At 44.6% G+C, this 19,620-nt stretch overlaps 1 protein-coding gene across 2 annotated transcripts; it reads left to right on the top strand.

The window, feature by feature from the left end:
* The first annotated feature begins 243 nt into the window (after positions 1–243).
* Positions 244–19,160, top strand: ZNRD2 (zinc ribbon domain containing 2). Of its 2 annotated transcripts, none has more exons than XM_056527468.1 (5): positions 244–324; positions 3,516–3,582; positions 12,978–13,126; positions 13,264–13,348; positions 18,534–19,160. In XM_056527468.1, the coding sequence occupies exons 2-5, from the start codon at positions 3,570–3,572 to the stop codon at positions 18,839–18,841; spliced, it is 555 nt and encodes a 184-aa protein (XP_056383443.1). In that variant the 5' UTR covers positions 244–324; positions 3,516–3,569; the 3' UTR covers positions 18,842–19,160. The 2 variants fall into 2 exon arrangements, with proteins under 2 accessions (XP_056383443.1, XP_056383444.1); XM_056527469.1 differs by having other exon boundaries at positions 291–324; positions 12,981–13,126.
* The last annotated feature ends 460 nt before the right edge of the window (positions 19,161–19,620 follow it).

Genomic DNA, 19,620 nt, shown 5'->3' with positions numbered 1-19,620 from the left:
AGGGCAGAGCGGTATACACTATAAAGGGCAGGGCAGTGTACACTATACAGGGCAGAGCGGTATACACTATACAGGGCAGAGCGGTATACACTATACAGGGCAGAGCAGTATATACTGCCGCACACATTGCTGCCCATACAGACATTTCCTCTCCCACAACATCTCCTCTAGCAGCACAAACTGGCGCCTGACTAGTCACATGGTTGTGACATCATCAAAGGTCCTTTACCGCTCTAAAGTCTGCTCACACATGTTCCTGATCACATGGTTGTGACATCATCAAAGGTCCTTTTGCGGTCTGAGATCTAGCACTTTGCAGTTTTGGTAGGTGGTGTGTCTGGTGTGTGTGAGCGGTATATAGTACAGTGCGGTATATAGTACAGTGCGGTATATAGAGTAACCCATGTTGACCCCTGCCCTGCTTCTCATGACTCAGGGGAGTTTATGGGGGTTGTTTGTAAGATGAAGATCTTTGTGTAAGGATTAACCCCATGTCTCAGTGTGTAGTGTTTCCCAACCAGTGTGCCTCCAGCTGTTGCAAAAATACAACTCTCAGCATGCCCGGACAGCCGAAGGCTGTCTTGGCATGCTGGGAGTTGTAGTTTTGCAGCAGCTGGAGGCACTCTGATTGGGAAACATTGATGTAGAGGTTCTTGTGTATGCCTTTTGCTCACCTGTTTTATCTGATGTGGCAGGTATGAGTCTTTTTGCCCATAATGATAAGTGGCATGCTGTGAGTTGTAGTTTTGCAACTGCTAGAGGCACCCTGGTTGGTAAACACTGGCGTAGTGGCTGTGCTGGGTTACTATTCCCACTCACTTTAGTGGGCACTCTAGCACGACCACTAGTGCATGCCTGGTGTCGAACCCCACTGAGCGCATATGGACGACCTCTATCAGGGCCCTATAGGTTTCTATCCAGACCCAGAGATTTTTGTTCGGCTTCTGGTAGCCATAGTTACACATTGCCAACCTGTGATCGCATTGGGGGAATGGAGGTGTAAGGGGGGAGCTCCCTTCATTATTCAACTGCCTAAATGCCACTTTCGCTATGGCATCTAGGAGACCAATCAGAATCGGGACTCCTATGCAGAAGATGGTAGCACAGCTCCTGAGTTTTTAATAACAATTTGCAGAAACTGTATAGTTCCCATTTATATAATGTAGTGTGTACATGGGCAGCGTCAGGGTATATTCACAGCAGAAAATTTGCTTAAAGGGGTACTCCAGTGGAATACTTTTTTTATTTTTTTTATTTATTTATTTATTTTAAAACAACTGGTGCCAGAAAGTTAGACAAATTTGTAAATTACTTCCATTTAAAAAATCTTAATCCTTCCAGTACTTATTACTGAATACTACAGAGGAATTTATTTTCTTTTTGGAACACAGAGCTCTCTGCTGACATCATGACCACAGTGCTCTCTGCTGACATCTCTGTCCATTTTAGGAACTGTCCAGAGCAGCATATGTTTGCTATGGGGATTTTCTCCTACTCTGGACAGTTCTTAAAATGGACAGAGATGTCAGCAGAGAGCACTGTGCTCGTGATGTCAGCAGACAGCTCTGTGTTCCAAAAAGAAAATAATTTCCTCTGTAGTATTCAGCAGCTAATAAGTACTGGAAGGATTAAGATTTATTAATAGAAGTAATATACAAATATATTTAACTTTCTGGCACCAGTTGATAAAAAAAAAAAAAAAAAAAAAAAAAAAAAAAAAAAGCTTTCCACCGGAGTACTTCTTTTAAAGGGCCTCTGCAGCAAAAGACAACTTATCCCCTATCCACAGGATAGGGGATAAGTGTTTAATCATGGGGGGTCCGACTGCTGGGACGCCCCTCGATCTCCTGCACGTGGCCACGCCTCCTCCTACCTGCCTCCTCCATGTATCTCTATGGGAGAGGCGTGGAGGCAGCATTCGTGCCTCTCCCATAGAACTGCAAGGGGAGGGGCATACCGTCGATGCTACGTGCATTAGTCGCTCACATAGAGCTGCAATGTGGGGGCCCGTGCAGGAGATCGCGAGGGGTCCCATCGGTCAGAACCCCCGCAATCAGACACTTATCCCTTATCCTGTGGATAGGGGATTAGTTGTCTTTTGCTGCAGATACCCTTAAAATTTTTAAAGGACATGTTCACACGGCAGAATGTGCGCTGCGAAATTCCACAGGAACTTTCCACATGGACATTCCGCTGCAGCAGAGTCCCATGGATTTCACTGTTCACATGGTAACATTTCCCTGGCAGATGTTTCTGCTGCAGAAATCCCGATTTCAGCATCTGCAATAAGAATAGACTTGTCTACTTTTTATAGGGATTGCGCTCAGAAATGCTTTGCCGTCTATTTCAGCGTATTTCGGAGCGGTCCTAGCGCCCCCCGGATTAGTTAAATGTGTGGAATGTCCCCACATGTTTTCCATGCCGACATTCCACACATTCTATGCCGTGTGAACATGGTCTAAGAAGGAGCCGAAACATAGCTGTTTTCTGCCAGATTGGTGAATACATTTAGACTTTTCTATTCTAGACGTGTGGAGTGCCGCTTCCTTCTTAAAATTTGTCATAGTTATTTTTGGATGGTGCATCTGGTCCTGAAGTTAAAGGGATTGTCCAGTGGAAAACTATGTTTTTTCATATCAACTGGCTCCAGAAAGATAATACTTCTATTAAAAAAAATGTTAATCCTTCCAGTACTTATCTGCTGCTGAAGTTGAGTTGTTCTTTTCTGTCTGACCACAGTGCTCTTGGCTGACACCTCTGTCCATGTCAGGAACTGTCCAGAGCAGGAGAGGTTTGCTATGGGGATTTGCTCCTACTCTGGACAGGATAGCTGCTGTCACGATGGGGCAGATGAGAAGGGCTGTCCATCTTCTTTACTGCTCCATGCCGATACGCTTAGCCACGCCTACTACTATGTCTTATTTTTGGAGTACGGCTTCTATTACGCCAATGCTTAGAAATTCTACTATGGCTTATTTTATGGGTAGGTCTTATTTTTGGGGAAACAGAGTACCTGTTGTTTCAGGTGACTTTCACTGTGTGGACCAGCACAATTTCTACTATATAACGGCTATATGGAAGTTTTCAGCAGATTTCTGCTCTGCAGGCTTCATTTCTAATTTGAAATTCTCCTAAAGCTGGTAGGCAGATACATAGACTTGTGTTTTGTGGACACAGAACAAAGCTGAGCTGATTTTCACATGTGAAAAGTGAACATTCGACCGTCCCAAATTTGCGTAGGGGAGAGAAATGCCTTTTATACCCGACCAAATGTTTGGCAGACAGCTATTGATAATGTATGAGCGCGTAAAGAATGGGAAGAATTAAGAGAATCTGTGGCTGATGATGCATGGGGGGAAAAAAGTTCAGTCCAGTTTACGTATGCTTTGTATTGCATTTACGTATGCTGTCATTTATATTCATCCAGTGTCGCTACCACCGTGCAGGCATTTTCTCTGGCAGGAAAGAGTTATTTTTTCTGTTCCATTCACTGACAATTTTTTGCTTTCCTCTAGGTCTAAATAGCTGTGACCGTCCAGATCACTGGCATTTGCTTTTAGTTCCTCAGCATGGCGTTACATGGTGAGTAATACCTTGTTTTATATGCCCATCAAGTATTTTCAGTATCTGGATTGGATTATTGAGCTAGAATAAAGGCATTGTCCAGGTGTAAGCCCAAAACAGCACCATGCCTTTCTGTCTTTGGCACCATGTCTTTGGCCGGAATACCCCCTTAAAGGAGTACTTCGGTGGAAAAACTTTTTTTTTTTCTTTTTAATCAACTGGTGCCAGAAAGTTAAACATATTTGTAAATTACTTCTATTAAAAAATCTTAATCCTTAATTATTATTATTAGCTGCTGAATACTACAGAGAAAATTATTTTCTTTTTGGAACGCAGAGCTCTCTGCTGACATCATGAGCACAGTGCTCTCTGCTGACATCTCTGTCCATTTTAGGAACTGTCCAGAGTAGGAGAAAATCCCCGTAGCAAACATATGCTGCGCAGGTCAGTTCCTAAAATGGACAGAGATGTCAGCAGAGAGCACTGTGGTCATGATGTCAGCAGAGAGCTCTGTGTTCCAAAAAGAAAATAACTTCATCTGTAGTATTCTGCAGCTAAAAAAAAAATAGTTTTCCACCGGAGAACCCCTTTAACCTTCCCGAGTCCTTAAGGACGTGGGGCATATGCATACGCCCGTGGGAATTCCGGTCCCCGCCGCTAGCTGGTTGGGGACCGGATCGGGATGTCTGCTGAAATCATTCAGCAGGCACCCCGGCACATCGCCGAGGGGGGTCCTGAGACCCCCCCATGTCGGCGATCACAGAAAATTGCATGTCAATTCATTCTTGCGATTTTCTGCTATTCTGGGCTGATTGGGTCTCTGGTGACCCGATCGCCTGGAAAATGGGGATGATCGGAGCTGTCAGTGACAGCCCCGATCATCCTGAGGGCTGGCTAGGAATGAAGTCCCAGTGCTGCGATCTCATTCTATCCCCTGCCATTGGTCAGAACTGATTCTGACCAATGATAGGGCAGGACAGTGGGTTCCCATGGCAACCCCCCGTTCTGCCCACCCCTGGATGTCGTGGGGATCGTGGGGAGAAGATGGAGGCCGGTACCTGAAGAAGATGCCTGGGGACCCCGGATCGTCGCTGGAGACTGCTGGATCCTGGCTCAGGTAGGGAAACTACGGTGGGGGGGGGGGGAATGAAAGTGAAAGTAAAGTGATCTTTACTGTGGCAACCACTAGGAAGGCCAAACTGTAACTCCCAGCATGCCCAGAGTTGTAGTTTTGCAACATCCGGAGGGTCACCGTTTGGAGACCACTGTTACAGTGGTTCCCAAACGGTAGCCCTCCAGATGTTGCCAAACTGCAACTCTCAGCATGCCTAGACTGCCCAGGCATGCTGGGAGTTGTAGTTCTGTAACATCTGTCCCTTCAGATTTTGCAATTTTCATGACCTTTTTTAAAATTGCTGCTCTATTTTGAAGCCCTCTAATTTTTTCAAAAAGCAAAAATATGTCCATTTTATGATGCCAACATAAAGTGGACATATTGTATTTGTGAAGAAAAATACAATTTATTTGGAATATCCATTTTCCTTACAAGTAGAGAGCTTTAAAGTTAGAAAAATGCTAAATTTTCATGAAATTTTGGGATTTTTCACCAAAAAAGTAACGCCGAAAATTTACCACCAAACTAAAGTCGTTTTTTTCGTGATATATTCTCAGAATCAGAATATTCGGTAAAAGCGTTTTCAAGTTATTAATTCGTAAAGCGACGATGGTCAGAATTGCGAAAAAGGGCTCAGTCCTTAAAGGGGTACTCCGCCCCTATACATCTTATCCCCTATCCAAAGGATAGGGGATAATATGTCAGATCGCCAGGGTCCCGCTGCTGGGGACCCACGGGATCCTCGCTGCGGCACTGCGCTATCATTACAGCACAGAGCGAGTTCGCTCTGTGCGTAATGACGGGCGATACAGGGGACGGAGCCGCGTGACGTCATGGCTCCGCCCCTCGTGATATCACGGCCCATCCCCTTAATGCAAGTCTATGGCAGGGGGCGTGACGACCGCCGCACCCCCTCCCATAGACTTGTATTGACGGGGGCGGGCCGTGACGTCACGAGGGGCGGAGCCGTGACATAACGATGCTCCGGGCCCCTGTATTGCGCGTCATTACGTGCAGAGCGAACTCGCTCTGTGCTGTAATGATAGCGCAGTGCCGCAGCGGGGATCCCGGGGCTCCCCAGCAGCGGCACCGCGGCAATCTGACATCTTATCCCCTATCCTTTGGATAGGGGATAAGATGTCTAGGGGCGGAGTACCCCTTTAAGGTGAAAAAGGGCTGCGTCCTTAAGGGGTTTTCCGGCCAAAGACATCTTATCCCTTATCCAATAGATAGGGGATAACGGGTGTTGCTAGGTCTCCAAAAGACCCAGGACTAGAGCCCACAGCCCAGCAATGCCCCTAACCAAACAAAATCTCCTTCTTTAAAGGGGTTATCCGTGAAAAAACTTTACATTTTTTTTTTATATATCAACTGGCTCCAGAAAGTCAAACAGATTTGTAAATTATAAGTACAAGGAAGATGTAGAAAGTATAAGACGGCACTCACCGGGATTTTCAGGCTTGCAAAAACTTTCTTAATTACATAAGCAAAAGGTGCATAGCGATGCGGTGTGAAGGCAGGTATCCGGCCAGGACGCCGGGGAACGAATGCAGCGCGATGGTTACAGCTGTGTTGTGCTTCCGCACTTCCTCAGACCATGAACGCCCACTGTGTGGTCACCGGTATATACCTGTGTGACCTCATCAAACAGGGGCGGGTAGTTCAAAACACAAAACAAGTGAATATAAACAGTGCATGAATAAAAACTGTTAAAAACAATACAAAACACATTGCAAATATATTATTAAGTAATACAGTCTAGATAAAAATGCCTAAATCTAGCTGATCATTTAAACCTAGATTTCCCTGAGCTCCGGTGCGTATTATCCAACGAGCTTCGGTTTGCAGGAGCAGTCTACGCCTATCTACTCCGTCTCGAGGGTGCACCCTTTCTATGCCAAAATACTGTAGGGCTAGAGGGTCTCCATTGTGGGCCTCCCACATATGTTCTATTATTCTGGGGGATCCTTTCTTGCTTTTTAAGGAATATAGATGCTCTCTGAACCTCACATGCATTGGACGCGTTGTGCTTCCCATGTAAAATCGTCCGCACTTGCAGATCAAGCCATACACGATAAAGTTGGTTTTACAACAACAAAAATCCTTAACTGTTATATTGACTCCCCCTAGCATGAAATTGTTTTTACAGATTAATTGAGGACACCATTTACATCTACCACATTTGTGGTTCCCTTTTAATAATAGCCAATCCTTTCTGCTTTTAGAGGCAGAAAAGCTGCTATGTGTTAGTGTGTCACCCAAATTTTTAGATCTGCGAAAAGCGATGATAGGATTCTGAGAGGTTAAGGGAGAAAGTGCTGGATCGTTTTGCAATAAAAAAACAGTTTTTTTGAATTACTGTTTTTATCGTATTTTTCAAAGGACTGTATTTGAAGGAAAACGTAAATCTGTCCAATTGTTTTTTCTTTTTCCTTTTGTATAACAGGGCCTGTCTATCTTTTTTAAAAGCTCTATGGAATGCCTTTTCCAGGACGCAGGAGGGGTAACCCCTATCTTCTAGTCTCCTGGAAAGTTCCAAAGCTTGTTTAATGAACCCATTTTCTGTACTGTTGATTCTTCTGAGTCTCAACATTTGACCATAAGGAATAGCTGTTATTATATGCTCCGGGTGGTAACTACTGTAATGCAGCAGGGAATTCCCTGCTGTGGGCTTTCTGAATCTAATAGTTACCAACCCTTCATCGCTTGCCAGTACCAAGACATCTAGGAACTCAAGATAAGAAAGACTTGTTTTAAAGGTGAAACTCAAATTCATCTCGTTATTGGAAATGTGCTGGACAAAGTCCGCGAAGTCCGCCTCCGAACCCGCCCAGACGATAAAAAATATCGTCTACGAATCGGGTATACCCTTTAACCCCTTAAGGACAATGGACGTACTCCTACGCCCCCGTTTCCGAGTCCTTAAGGACCGAGGACGTAGGAGTACGTCCTGTCCATTCCCGGCCCCCCGCCGCTAGCCGGAGGGGAGCCGGTGCCCGATGCCTGCTGAAATCGTTCAGCAGGTATCGCGGCATATCGCCCAGGGGGGTCATTATGCCCCCCCATGTCGGCGATGGCCGCAGATCGCTGGACAATTCAGTCCAGCGATCTGCGGCGATTCCGGGTCAATCAGGTCTCCAGTGACCCGGAATTACTGGATGATCGGGGCCGTCAGAGACTGCCCCGAACAGCCAGAGCCTGCAGGGGTGAGGTGGCACTGGTGCCACCTCACGATCGCCCTGATTCGTCGGCCGGACTCCCGGCTGACCAATCAGGGCGCCTGCTGCGGGTCTCACTCCCGCACCTGCTCCGCCCCTCTTCCGGAGGACGTGAGCGGGTGCGGGACGTGCACCCCGGGTGCTGGGCACTCCGATCCCCGGCGTTAATGTTGGGATCGGGGCCCCAGGAGCGACGACGGCGGCAGGACTGACCTGCAGCGTCGATCAGCAGCAGCAGGAGGTGAGTGACAGCCTCCTGCTGTTGCTTAGCAACAGCTCCCAGCATGCAAAAAGGGCATGCTGGGAGCTGTAGTTATGCAACAGGAGGAGGCAGACCACCACAACTCCCAGCATTCCCTTATGGGCATGCTGGGACTTATGGTTTTGCAACAGCTGGAGGCACATTCTTTCTATGGAAAAGTGTACCTTCAGCTGTTGTGTAACTACAACTCCCAGCTTGCACAAACAGCTAAAGTGCATGCTGGGAGTTGTAGTGGTGCATCTGCTGGTTGCATAACTACAACTCCCAGCATGCCCGTTGGCTGTCGGTGACTGCTGAGAGTTGTAGTTTTGCAACAGCTGAAGGCACACTGAGTTAAGTAGCAAACCAGTGTGTCTCCAGCTGTTTCATAACTACAATCCCCAGCATCCCCAGCCAAAGTAGTATGCCTCCCGCTGTTGCATAACTACAACACCCAGCATGCCCTTCCGCTGTCCGTACATGCTGAGGGTTGTAGCTTTTACAACAGCTGAAGGCACACTGGTTGCAAAACACTGAGTTTGTTGCCAAACTCGGTGTTTCACAACCAGTGTGCCTCCAGCTGTTGAAAAACTACAACTCACAGCATGCACTGATAGACCGTACATGCTGGGAGTTGTAGTTTTTCAACAGCTGGATGTCCCCCCCCCTCCCCAATGTGAATGTACAGGGTACACTCACATGGGCGGAGGATTACAGTAAGTATCCGGCTGCAAGTTTCAGGTGCGGCAAATTTTCTGCTGCAGCTCAAACTGCCAGCGAGAAACTACTGTGAACCCCCCGCCCGTGCGACTGTGAGGTTCATAGAACATCTATATTCCTTAAAAAGCAAGAAAGGATCCCCCAGAATAATAGAACATATGTGGGAGGCCCACAATGGAGACCCTCAAGCCCTACAGTATTTTGGCATAGAAAGGGTGCACCCTCGAGACGGAGTAGATAGGCGTAGACTGCTCCTGAAAACTGAAGCTCGTTGGATAATACGCACCGGAGCTCAGGGAAATCTAGGTTTAAATGATCAGCTAGATTTAGGCATTTTTATCTAGACTATTACTTAACAATATATTTGCAATGTGTTTTGTATTGTTTTTAACAGTTTTTATTCATGCACTGTTTATATTCACTTGTTTTGTGTTTTGAACTACCCGCCCCTGTTTGATGAGGTCACACAGGTATATACCGGTGACCACACAGTTGGGCGTTCATGGTCTGAGGAAGTGCGGAAGCACGACACAGCTGTAACCATCACGCTGCATTCGTTCCCCGGCGTCCTGGCCGGATACCTGCCTTCACACCGCATCGCTATGTACCTTTTGCTTATACAATAAAGAAAGTTTTTACAAGCCTGAAAATCCCGGTGAGTGCCGTCTTATACTTTCTACATCTTCCTTGTACTTACAATTATTGTGTTTTTGGACTGAGCACCTAGTTGGATTGGCTTGTGTGAGTATCCACCTGTGTCCTCGTGGTTCACCGCAGTGATCACTGTTGCAGTGCCGGACTCTGTATCTTCAATACTTAGATTTGTAAATTACTTCAATTAAAAAGTCTTAATACTTTCAGTACTTATGAGGTGCTGAAGTTTAGTTGTTCTTTTCTGTCTAAGTGCTCTCTGATGACCTGTCTCGGGAACTGTCCAGAGTAGAAGCAAATCCCCATAGCAAACCTTTTCTACTCTGTGCAGTTCCCGAGACAGACAGAGATGTCAGCAGAGAGCACTATTGCCAGACAGAAAAGAACTCCGCTTCAGCAGCTGATAATTATTGGAAGGATTAAGATTTTCTAATAGGAGTAATTACCAAATCTTTTTAACTTTTTGGAGCCAGTTGATATATAAAAAAAAAAGTAGAAGCAAATCCCCATAGAAAACCGATCCTGCTCTGGACAGTTCCTAAAATGGACAGAGGTGTCAGCAGAGAGCACTGTGGTCTGGCAGAAAGGAAATTGAAAAAGAAAAGAACTTCCTGTGGATCATAACTGCAGCTGATAAGTACTGGAAGGATTAAAATATTTTAATAGAAGTAATTTACAAATCTGTTTTAACTTTCTGGCACCAGTTGATTTAAAAAAAAAAAAAAAAAAAAATGTTTTCCAGTGGAGTACCCCTTTTAAAGGGTACCTCTCATCAAATAAACTTTTGATATATTTTAGATTAATGAATGTTGAATAACTTTCCAATAGCATGTTAATGGAAAATATGCTTCTTTCTATTGTACTTTTCCCGATCAGTCCTGTCAGCAAGCATTTCTGACTCATGCTGGAGTCCTAAACACTCAGAGCTGCCAGCCTGCTTTGTTCACAGCCAAACAGGCTGTGAACAAAGCATGCTGGCAGCTCTGAGTGTTCTCCTTTGTGAACAAAGCAGACTGGCAGCTCGTAGTGTTTAGGACTCCAGCATGAGTCTGAAATGCTTGCTGCCAGGACTGGTAGGGAGACCCCTAGTGGTCATTTCTTCAAAGTGGAAAAATAAATAGAAAGAAGCATATTCTTTTAATAACATGCAATTGTAAAGTTATTCCGCATACATTAATCTATAATATATCAAAAGTTTTTTGGATGAGAGGTACCCTTTAAAGCTTCTCGCCTTCTTTGATCCCCTCTGTCTTATACTGCACTGAGAAATATATAAAGAAATCTTTTCAATGTGTTCTGGAAGATAAGACAGTTTCTCCATCGTCATCACTGTCTGGCTGTAAGGGCCCTTGCACACTATGAAAGTTTAGCCAATAGCAGCCTCTGGTGGAATCCGCGCTTCATGCCCACACGGCCAGTTCTTGCCCAAATTCTACCAAAAAAAAAAACCTTTTCAACCTTTCGGTGAAATCGGAATTCACTTCACTGCTACAGAATTTCCACAGTATGCACAGTGCAGCAGAATTCCATCAAGATCAATGAGATTCTGCTGTAAGGGGAACTCTGCTTAGAGTAATTCCGAGCAGAATTTAAGTAGTGTGCATGGGCCCCAAGACAACTGGCAGCAGCAGAAACCTTTGCGCCCTGCCTGGTCTGCAGTAGAATATAGAGCAATGTTTCCTAAGCAGTGTGCCTCTAGCTGTTGGAAAACTACACCTCCCAGCATGCCCGGACAGCCTTTGGCTGTCCGGGCATGCTGGGAGTTGTAGTTTTCAAACAGCTGGAGGCACCCTGGTTTGGAAACCCTGATACAGAGGTTGTAAAAGGGGTCCAATCTGGTCTGACATTAGACGTGGAAAGAAGAAGCTGTCCATTGCACATTTGCCTCTATCCAAGTCTGATGTCCAAGTGGTCATACACCTACTGGTCAACAAGTTATTCCCTATCCTGCGAATAGGGGTTAAAGGGGTATTCCAGGAAAAAAACTTTTTTTTTTAATATCAACTGGCTCCAGAAAGTTAAACAGATTTGTAAATTACTTCTATAAAAAAAAATCTTAATCCTTTCAATAATGATCAGCTGCTGAAGTTGAGTTGTTGATTTCTGTCTGGCAACAGTGCTCTCTGCTGACATCTCTGCTTGTCTCGGGAACTGCACAGAGTAGAAGAGGTTTGCTATGGGGATTTGCTTCTAAACTGGGAGGTTCCCGAGACACGTGTCGTCAGAGAGCACTCAGACAGAAAATAACAACTGAACTTCAGCAGCTCATAGGTACTGAAAGGATTAAGATTTTTTTAATAGAAGTAATTTACAAATCTGTTTAACTTTCTGGAGTCAGTTGATATATAAAAAAAAGTTTTTTCCTGGATAACCCCTTTAACTTTCAATCTTGAGATAACCTCTTTAAAGGGATATTCTAGGAAAAAACTTATATATATATATATCTCAACTGGCTCCAGAAAGTTAAACAGATTTGTAAATTACTTCCATTAAAAAAGATCTTAATCCTTCTAATAATTATCAGCTGCTAAAGTTGAGTTGTTCTCTTCTGTCTGACAACAGTGCTCTCTGGTGACACCTGTGTCTGTCTTGGGAACTGCACAGAGTAGAAGAGGTTTGCTATGGGGATTTGCTTCTACTCTGGACAGTTCCCGAGACAGGTGTCATCAGAGAGCACTTAGACAGAAAATAACAACTCAACTTCAGCAGCTCATAAGTACTGAAAGGATTAAGATTTTTTTATTGAACCAATTTACAAATCTGTTTAACTTTCTGGAGCCAGTTGAGATATATATATAAGTTTTTTCCTAGAATATCCCTTTAAAGGGGTTATCTCAAGATTGAAAGTTAACCCCTATTCGCAGGATAGGGAATAGAGCCAATTGATGAAATATAGATATATATTATAATTTTTTTTTTTTTTTCCTGGATAACCCCTTTTAAAAATATTTTCCAAGAATGGCCTAAAACAGACTTTAGGTGACAATACTGCACACTCCTGTGGAGACAGATTTTGTCATGTGCTTGTAGATAGTAAACCCTCATAGGCAGGGCCCTCTCCCCTCTATATCTGTCTATACTTTACCATGTGTCATGTTCACTGTACCTGCGTTTGTATTGTGTTTTTAACCCTTGTCAAATGTATATTGCCCAGGAACCAAGGGTGCTATATAAATAATATAAAAATAATAATATTCTGATATGGAGGGGGGCACATATTGTGACCCCACCTTCTCTGGGCCCCGCACTGCTGTCCCATTGTGTTATTCGTTCATCCTGTGTTTCACCTTTTAACATTTGTATTTGTAGCATCTGGTCCTCTACCTGAGACATTGACATATCCTTGTTCGGGGCCCATGGTTTTCCCATCTTTACACTTATTCTCTATATTACTAGTTTGCCAACTTTTAAATCTAGTAAAAAAAAATAAAGAATTATCTTCTTTTTTTTCCCCCCCTGGCTGTGACAGAAGATGATGATACTTGGTCTCCCCCGTCTGAGTCAGATCTAAAAATTATAAGAGCCCAACGTGAGCGGCAAGATAAGATTAGCAGAATGATGGGAGATTACTTACTGAAGGGATACAGAATGCTTGGAGACTGCTGCGAAACATGCGGGGTGAGTGAGCTCGGGCAGACGCCATCCACGACCACTTTTCGCTTCATTTCATTGAATTGAAAAATTTTTATTTTTTTATTTTTTTTATTTTTTTATTCTACCCCCTATCCCCCCCCCCCTTCCTATATCCTCTATAGACTATATTATTACAGGACCGTCAGAAAAAATTACTTTGCATCTCGTGTCAAGAACTTGATTCCGATACTGAAAAGGACAACCCAGGTATTTTATCTTTGGTAATATATAGCATGCCATTGTTTGGAAGCAGGCTTTACGACTAGGGCAACATGGCGATTTTGGCCACAGCAAGATTTGCTTTACATGGATCGCGGTGCTTTGCAACTAAGCAATGTTAACCTGTACCTGTCTCATTTGCAAAAAGTTTATGTATAATGTAGATACCAACATGATATGGATATTTGTAATATACATTGGTTAATAAATGTATGTTTTTTTTTTTATCCCTGCAGTCATTGCCTGTGTGCCTTTGTGAGCAGACAAAGTACAGGAAGTGTGGTTGGACAGGCAGGGCCCTGTGCCCCGGAGGTCAGGCAGGGCCCTGTGCCCCGGAGGTCAGGCAGGGCCCTGTGCCCTAGAGGGCAGAGCCCCGCCTGTCCTCAGTGCGCAGAGCCCCGCCTGTCCTCAGTGCGCAGAGCCCCGCCTGTCCTCAGTGCGCAGAGCCCCGCCTGTCCTCAGTGCGCAGAGCCCCGCCTGTCCTCAGTGCGCAGAGCCCCGCCTGTCCTCAGTGCGCAGAGCCCCGCCTGTCCTCAGTGCGCAGAGCCCCGCCTGTCCCGCCCTCACTCTGTATATTGTCTTCACACAGGGACACTCAGACAATAGCTGCAGGGACAAAAATATACACAATTTAACCAATGTTTATTACAAATATACATATAATGGGATTATGTACATCATTTAAGGTTTTTGCAAGTGACAGGTACACTTTAACCCCTTAACGACAATGGATGTAAATGTACGTCATGGTGACGTAGTACTTAGCGCACCATGGCGTAAATTTACGCGCCGACATGATCGCCAGCATCGGTAATGGCGGGCATCCGCGATCGCGCGGATGTCCGCCATTACCCCCTCCGATGCCGTGATCAATACAGATCACGGCATCTGCAGCTGTGCGGTACTTTGCACGGATGATCGGATCGCCCGCAGCGCTGTCGCGGGCATCCGATCATCCAGCATGGCGGCCGGAGGTCCCCTCACCTGGCTCCGGCCGTCTCCCAGGGTCTTCTGCTCTGGTCTGCGATCGAGCAGACCAGAGCAGAAGATGACCGATAATACTGAGCAGTGTTGTGTCCTATACATAGCACTGCACAGTATTAGCAATCAACTGATTGCAATGAATAGTCCCTTATGGGGACATAAAAAGTGTAAAACAAAATAGTAAAATAATGTAAAATAAAAAAGTAAAAAAATGTGAAAAATCCCCTCCCCCAATAAAAAAGTAAAACGTCCGTTTTTCCCATTTTACCCACAAGAAAGCGTAAAAAAATAATTAATACACACATTTGGTATCGCCGCGTGCGTAAAAGTCTGAACTATTAAAATATATAATTAATTATCCCGTACAGTGAACGGCGTAAACGTAAAAAAATAAAAAGTCCAAAATTGCAGCTTTTTTGTCACATTTTATTCCAAAAAAATGAATAAAAAATGAATAAAAAGTAAAACCTAATCAAAAGTGGTACTGATAAAAACTAAAGATCATGTCGCAAAAAATGAGCCCTCATATCGCCCCATATACGGAAAAATTAGAAAGTTATAGGTGGTCAAAATAGGGCAATTTCAAACATACTAATTTTGTTAAAATGGTTTGAGATTTTTTTTAAGCGGTACAATTATAGAAAAGCATATAACATGGGTATCATCTAATCGTATTGACCAACGGAATAAAGAAAACATGTCATTTTTACTGGAAAGTGCACAGCGTGAAAACATAACCTTCCAAAATTTGCTAAATTTCGGTTTTCTTTTAAATTTTCCCACATAAATAATATTTGTTTGGTTGCGCCGTACATTTTATGGTAAAATAAGTGATGTAATTACAAAGTAAATTGATGACGCAAAAAACAAGCCCTCAAATGGGTCTGTGGATGGAAATATAAGAGTTATGATTTTTAGAAGGCGAGGAGGAAAAAACGAAAATGCAAAAATAAAATTGGTCTGCTCCTTAAGGCCTCCTTAAGGCCTTAAGGGGTTAATGGAGTCGCGTTGTGACCCACAAGTGACCACGACCTGATAATTGCAAGGACTCCATCTCTCCATCGCAGTCACAACACAATCCCATTCACTGACCTTTTTTTTTTTTTTTTTTCTTTGACCTCTGTTATGGCCAAAATTTCTGTGTACCCCTAGCCTATATATACATTCATACACTTAGAATAATATGCAAGATAAAATCTGAGGAAATCCAGGACTTCTATGGAGATCAGCAGAGAACTGTGAACCTTCATGCAAGGTGTCAAATGTTTTTTCATTTTTATAACCTTTGATAGCTACTTTTATTTGTGACATATTTATTCTGACATCGCACATTGGGGGTAATTGAGTCACTGTATAATGCAAGGTCCCCTTTTGTGGTGTTCGTGTTGGGAATTTGCGCAGTTTCATACGTAGTCGTGTTTGCCATAGACACCAATCCACATCTTGTTTTTCCAGTTTAGCTTCGGAAATAAAAGCTTTACATGAATCATTCTGGACGACAAGGTCATTTTTCAGAGGGAGGTTATTTATAATAAGCGTATAAGGTAGAACAAGATTTAGTTTAGTTTTTCTCAGTATATATGATGCCAATGTCAATTATTTGTCCTCTTTCCAGTATATTTTTATACTATATATTTATATGCCCGTTGTATAACATAACTCGAAAAGATGTGCTTTGGGGGATTTCCTCTAAAGGGCCCCATATGTATTAGTATATAAAAAGTATATAAAAATTACTATTAATATATAAAAAGGTGGCCGAACTAGAGCTGGGCGGTATGACCAAATATGTGTATCACAGTATTTTTATAACTTATGGTGGTTCCACGGTATATAACGGTATTTCTTTCACCCCCACCCCAAATCATGTGACCTGCGAGGTCTCTTCTGCTCCCCTCCCCCATCATGTGACCTGCCAGCGCTCTTCTGCTCCCCCCCCCAATCATGTGACCCGCCAACACTGTTCTGCTCCCCCCCACCAAATCATGTTACCTGCGAGCGCTGACGGACAGCCGTCAGCCTATCACCGGCCGGAGCGATGTCTCGTTCCGGCCAGTGATAGGCTGAGCCCACTGTCATGTAAGAAGCCGGCTGACAGCTGTCCGACGTTCCAGTCCCCAGGGTAAGGCCGACGCAGGTAAGTTAAAGTTTATTTTCTTTATCTTTTGCAGCCCGGGCATAGGGATACAGCGTACAGCAGTGGTCTCCAACCTGTGGACCTCCAGCTGTTGCAAAACTACAACTCCCAGCATGCCCAGACAGCCGTTGGCTGTCCGGGCATGCTGGGAGTTGTAGTTTTGCAACAACTGGGGGTTCGCAGGTTGGAGACCACTGGTGTACAGGGAGTTCCAGCACCGGCGGCCCCCAAACAAAGAGGAGGAGGGCAGTGCTTGCTGGTGACATATGTGAGTAGTATCCCGCTGGGCTGATAATGAATTGGGGGGGAGCAGAACAGTGCTAGCAGGTAACATGATTTGGTGGGGGGGAGCAGAACAGCGCTGGCGGGTCACATGATTTGGTGGGGGGAGTAGAACAGCGCTGGCGGGTCACGTATGATTAGTTCCCCGATGTGGGGACAGCGCTGCGCTGGGCTGATTATTCATTCCCAAGGGGAGGGGCCAAACCGGTATTGCGGTATGGGAAAAATTCATATCGTGCAGCCCAAAAATTTCGGTATTCGGTATGAACCGGTATACCCCCAGCCCTAGGACTGAACCCATCAGACATCGATTTGTTTCACTTATCATGGGGGTCCCGTCAGTCGTTTTAATTGGCTGTACCTCCCTTATGCCCTATCCACAACAACAAAGCATGACTGTATAATCTGTAGCCAGCTTTTCATATGGAGCAATATCAACTTTGAGGTCCCAGTGGCCAAATCCACACTGACATAAAGTGAATCTGTGAGCAGTTTTGTACTAGCCAAACTGCTGACAGCCCTAAAGAGACATTTGGGAAAGGGTAAAGCTTGTGTACCTCTGCTCTCTGTAATTTATTTTGCGTTACCAGGAAAACTACTACTTTTTAACATCCCAGCTGCTGAGTAGGAGAGGTGGGAACTCCCCCCAAGCTCCCTCTGATCAGAGCCTCTCCAGCCTTGTCTCTTGCCAATGATTGTCCATTCTAGCTTCCAGTCAGAAAAGCACTAGAGATGCCAATCTTGAGTGAGAGACAGGACCGAAGATGCTTTCATTACAGGGAGCTTAAATGGAAACTGACAGCTGATCATCCAAATAAATATACTGGGTTATAGTGTTGGTGAACAGCATTCTAATGGGGGTCCCTTTCTTGTATTAATAAAGCATTTCCAGTGTTAAGTGACTTTAATCTTCTAACTGCATTGCACAGCTGTTCACAATGGAGGCGGGGAGCTGGCTCGCCACGCTCCCCTGTCTCCTTCATATTCCCCACTCTGCCCTGCCTCCAAAAGGAATATTCAAAGATTCACTCTTGTGTCGCTAGGATGTGCAGGCTCTCTCAATCTAATGTTGTGAGAGTGAATATTTTGAATATTCATTACAGAGGTGGGCAGAGTAGGGAATATGAAGGAGGCAGGGGAGTGTGGCTGGTCGACTCCCCGCTTCCATTGTGCAGAGCTGTGCAATGCAGCTAGAAGATTAGACACCTAACACTGGAAATACTTTATTAATAAAGTGACCCTGCATTTGAATGCTGTTAACCCGCACTTTAACCCAGTATATTGGATTTTCGTGCGGATGAACAGCTGTCAGTTTCAGTTTAAAGGAAGATCCCACCTCCCTGACTCTTTGGCGCCTGGGTCATTAAAAAGCAAAGGATAGGGGATAAAATGTATGACCGCAGGGGTCCCTCTGCTGGGGACCCCCGCGATCTCTGTGCAGCCCACGGCATTCTGGGCCTCCGAAACGGGGATGTGATGTCACGGTCACGCCCCTAAGGATGTCACACCCCTTCCCATAGACATGAATGGAGTGGGCATGATGTCACATCCCCGTCCGGCACAGAATGCCGTGGGCTGCACCAAGATTGCGGGGGTCTCCAGCAGTGGAACCCCTGCGATTATACATGTTGTTCCTTATCCTTATGGATAGGGGATAAGATGTATAAACCCGGAATACCCCTTTAAGCTATGCACTGAAAAACTCTCAACTTTTTCACCCAATTTATTTCCCTTTTGACTAATTTTACTTTTCTTTGCTTATTTGTAAAGTCCTCAATCCTCAAGCTGCACTGTCTCAGGTGCGAGAGCATCAGCTTTCTCTACACGAGCGCCCTGTTCGTGATGTCCCAGCAGTTGTTAACCCTGTAACAAACCCTAAGCCTGGCCCTGTGCATGCTGCTGTTGTGAATGATGTTCCTCAGCCTATCGTTTCTGCTGAGAACGCCCTTCTGGAGAAGCTGAGCTGGGCCACTCACCAGCTGAAGGAAGCCAGTTCTGTGGAGTACAGCGCCCAACTTTGTGCTCTCATTGGCACCTGCGCCCAGACTCTCAAGTCACTTCGAGATCTCAGACATTGAATACATGGTGGTTCTTCAAATGAACATCTCACTTGCACATCCTTGCCTGAGTTCTTCACAATTCTTTCTCAAACTCACCTATTGGGTACTGTTGTTTGCAACAAATATGAATGAACTGGTTTTTTTTGTTTTGTTTTTTGTCTTGTTTTTTGCTTTTTTTTTTTTTTTTTTTTTTTTTTTTTTTTTCTTGTTTTCAGTGTGGCTCTTTTTAGATGCTGTTTTGAATATTTTAGCCACTTGGCAGCTTCTTAAAAAGCATATTTATTCACATTAAATCACATTGAAGGAATAAAAATAAGTGTGCTGGCATTACCATTCACATGTCGCTATTGTTTCTTTATTACGTAGGTAAGCAGATTTTTTTTCCGGCTGGCCATACACCAGTGTTTCCCAACCAGTGTGCCTCCAGCTGTTGCAAATCTAAACTCCCAGCATGCCTGGTTGTAGTTTTGCAACAGCTGGAGGCACACTGGTTGGGAAACAGTGCCATACATTATTCATATATAGCAATTGCAGTAAATGTTATTGCAAAACTACAACTCCCAGCATGCCCGGACAGCCAAAGGCTGTCTAGGCATGCTTGGAGTTGCAGTTTTGCAACAGCTGGAGGCACACTGGTTGGGAAACAGTGCCATACACTACTCATATTTAGCAATTGCAGTAAAGGTCATTGCAAAACTACAACTGAAGGCTGGCCGAGTCTGCTGGGAGTTGTAGTTTTGCAACAGCTGGAGGCACACTGGTTGGGAAACAGTTCCATACACAATTCATATTTAGCA

The sequence above is a fragment of the Hyla sarda genome, chromosome 6, assembly GCF_029499605.1.
Source record: "Hyla sarda isolate aHylSar1 chromosome 6, aHylSar1.hap1, whole genome shotgun sequence".
NCBI lineage: Eukaryota > Metazoa > Chordata > Amphibia > Anura > Hylidae > Hyla > Hyla sarda.
Note: the sequence above shows the minus strand (reverse complement) of the source record. Positions and strands in the feature narration are given on the sequence as shown.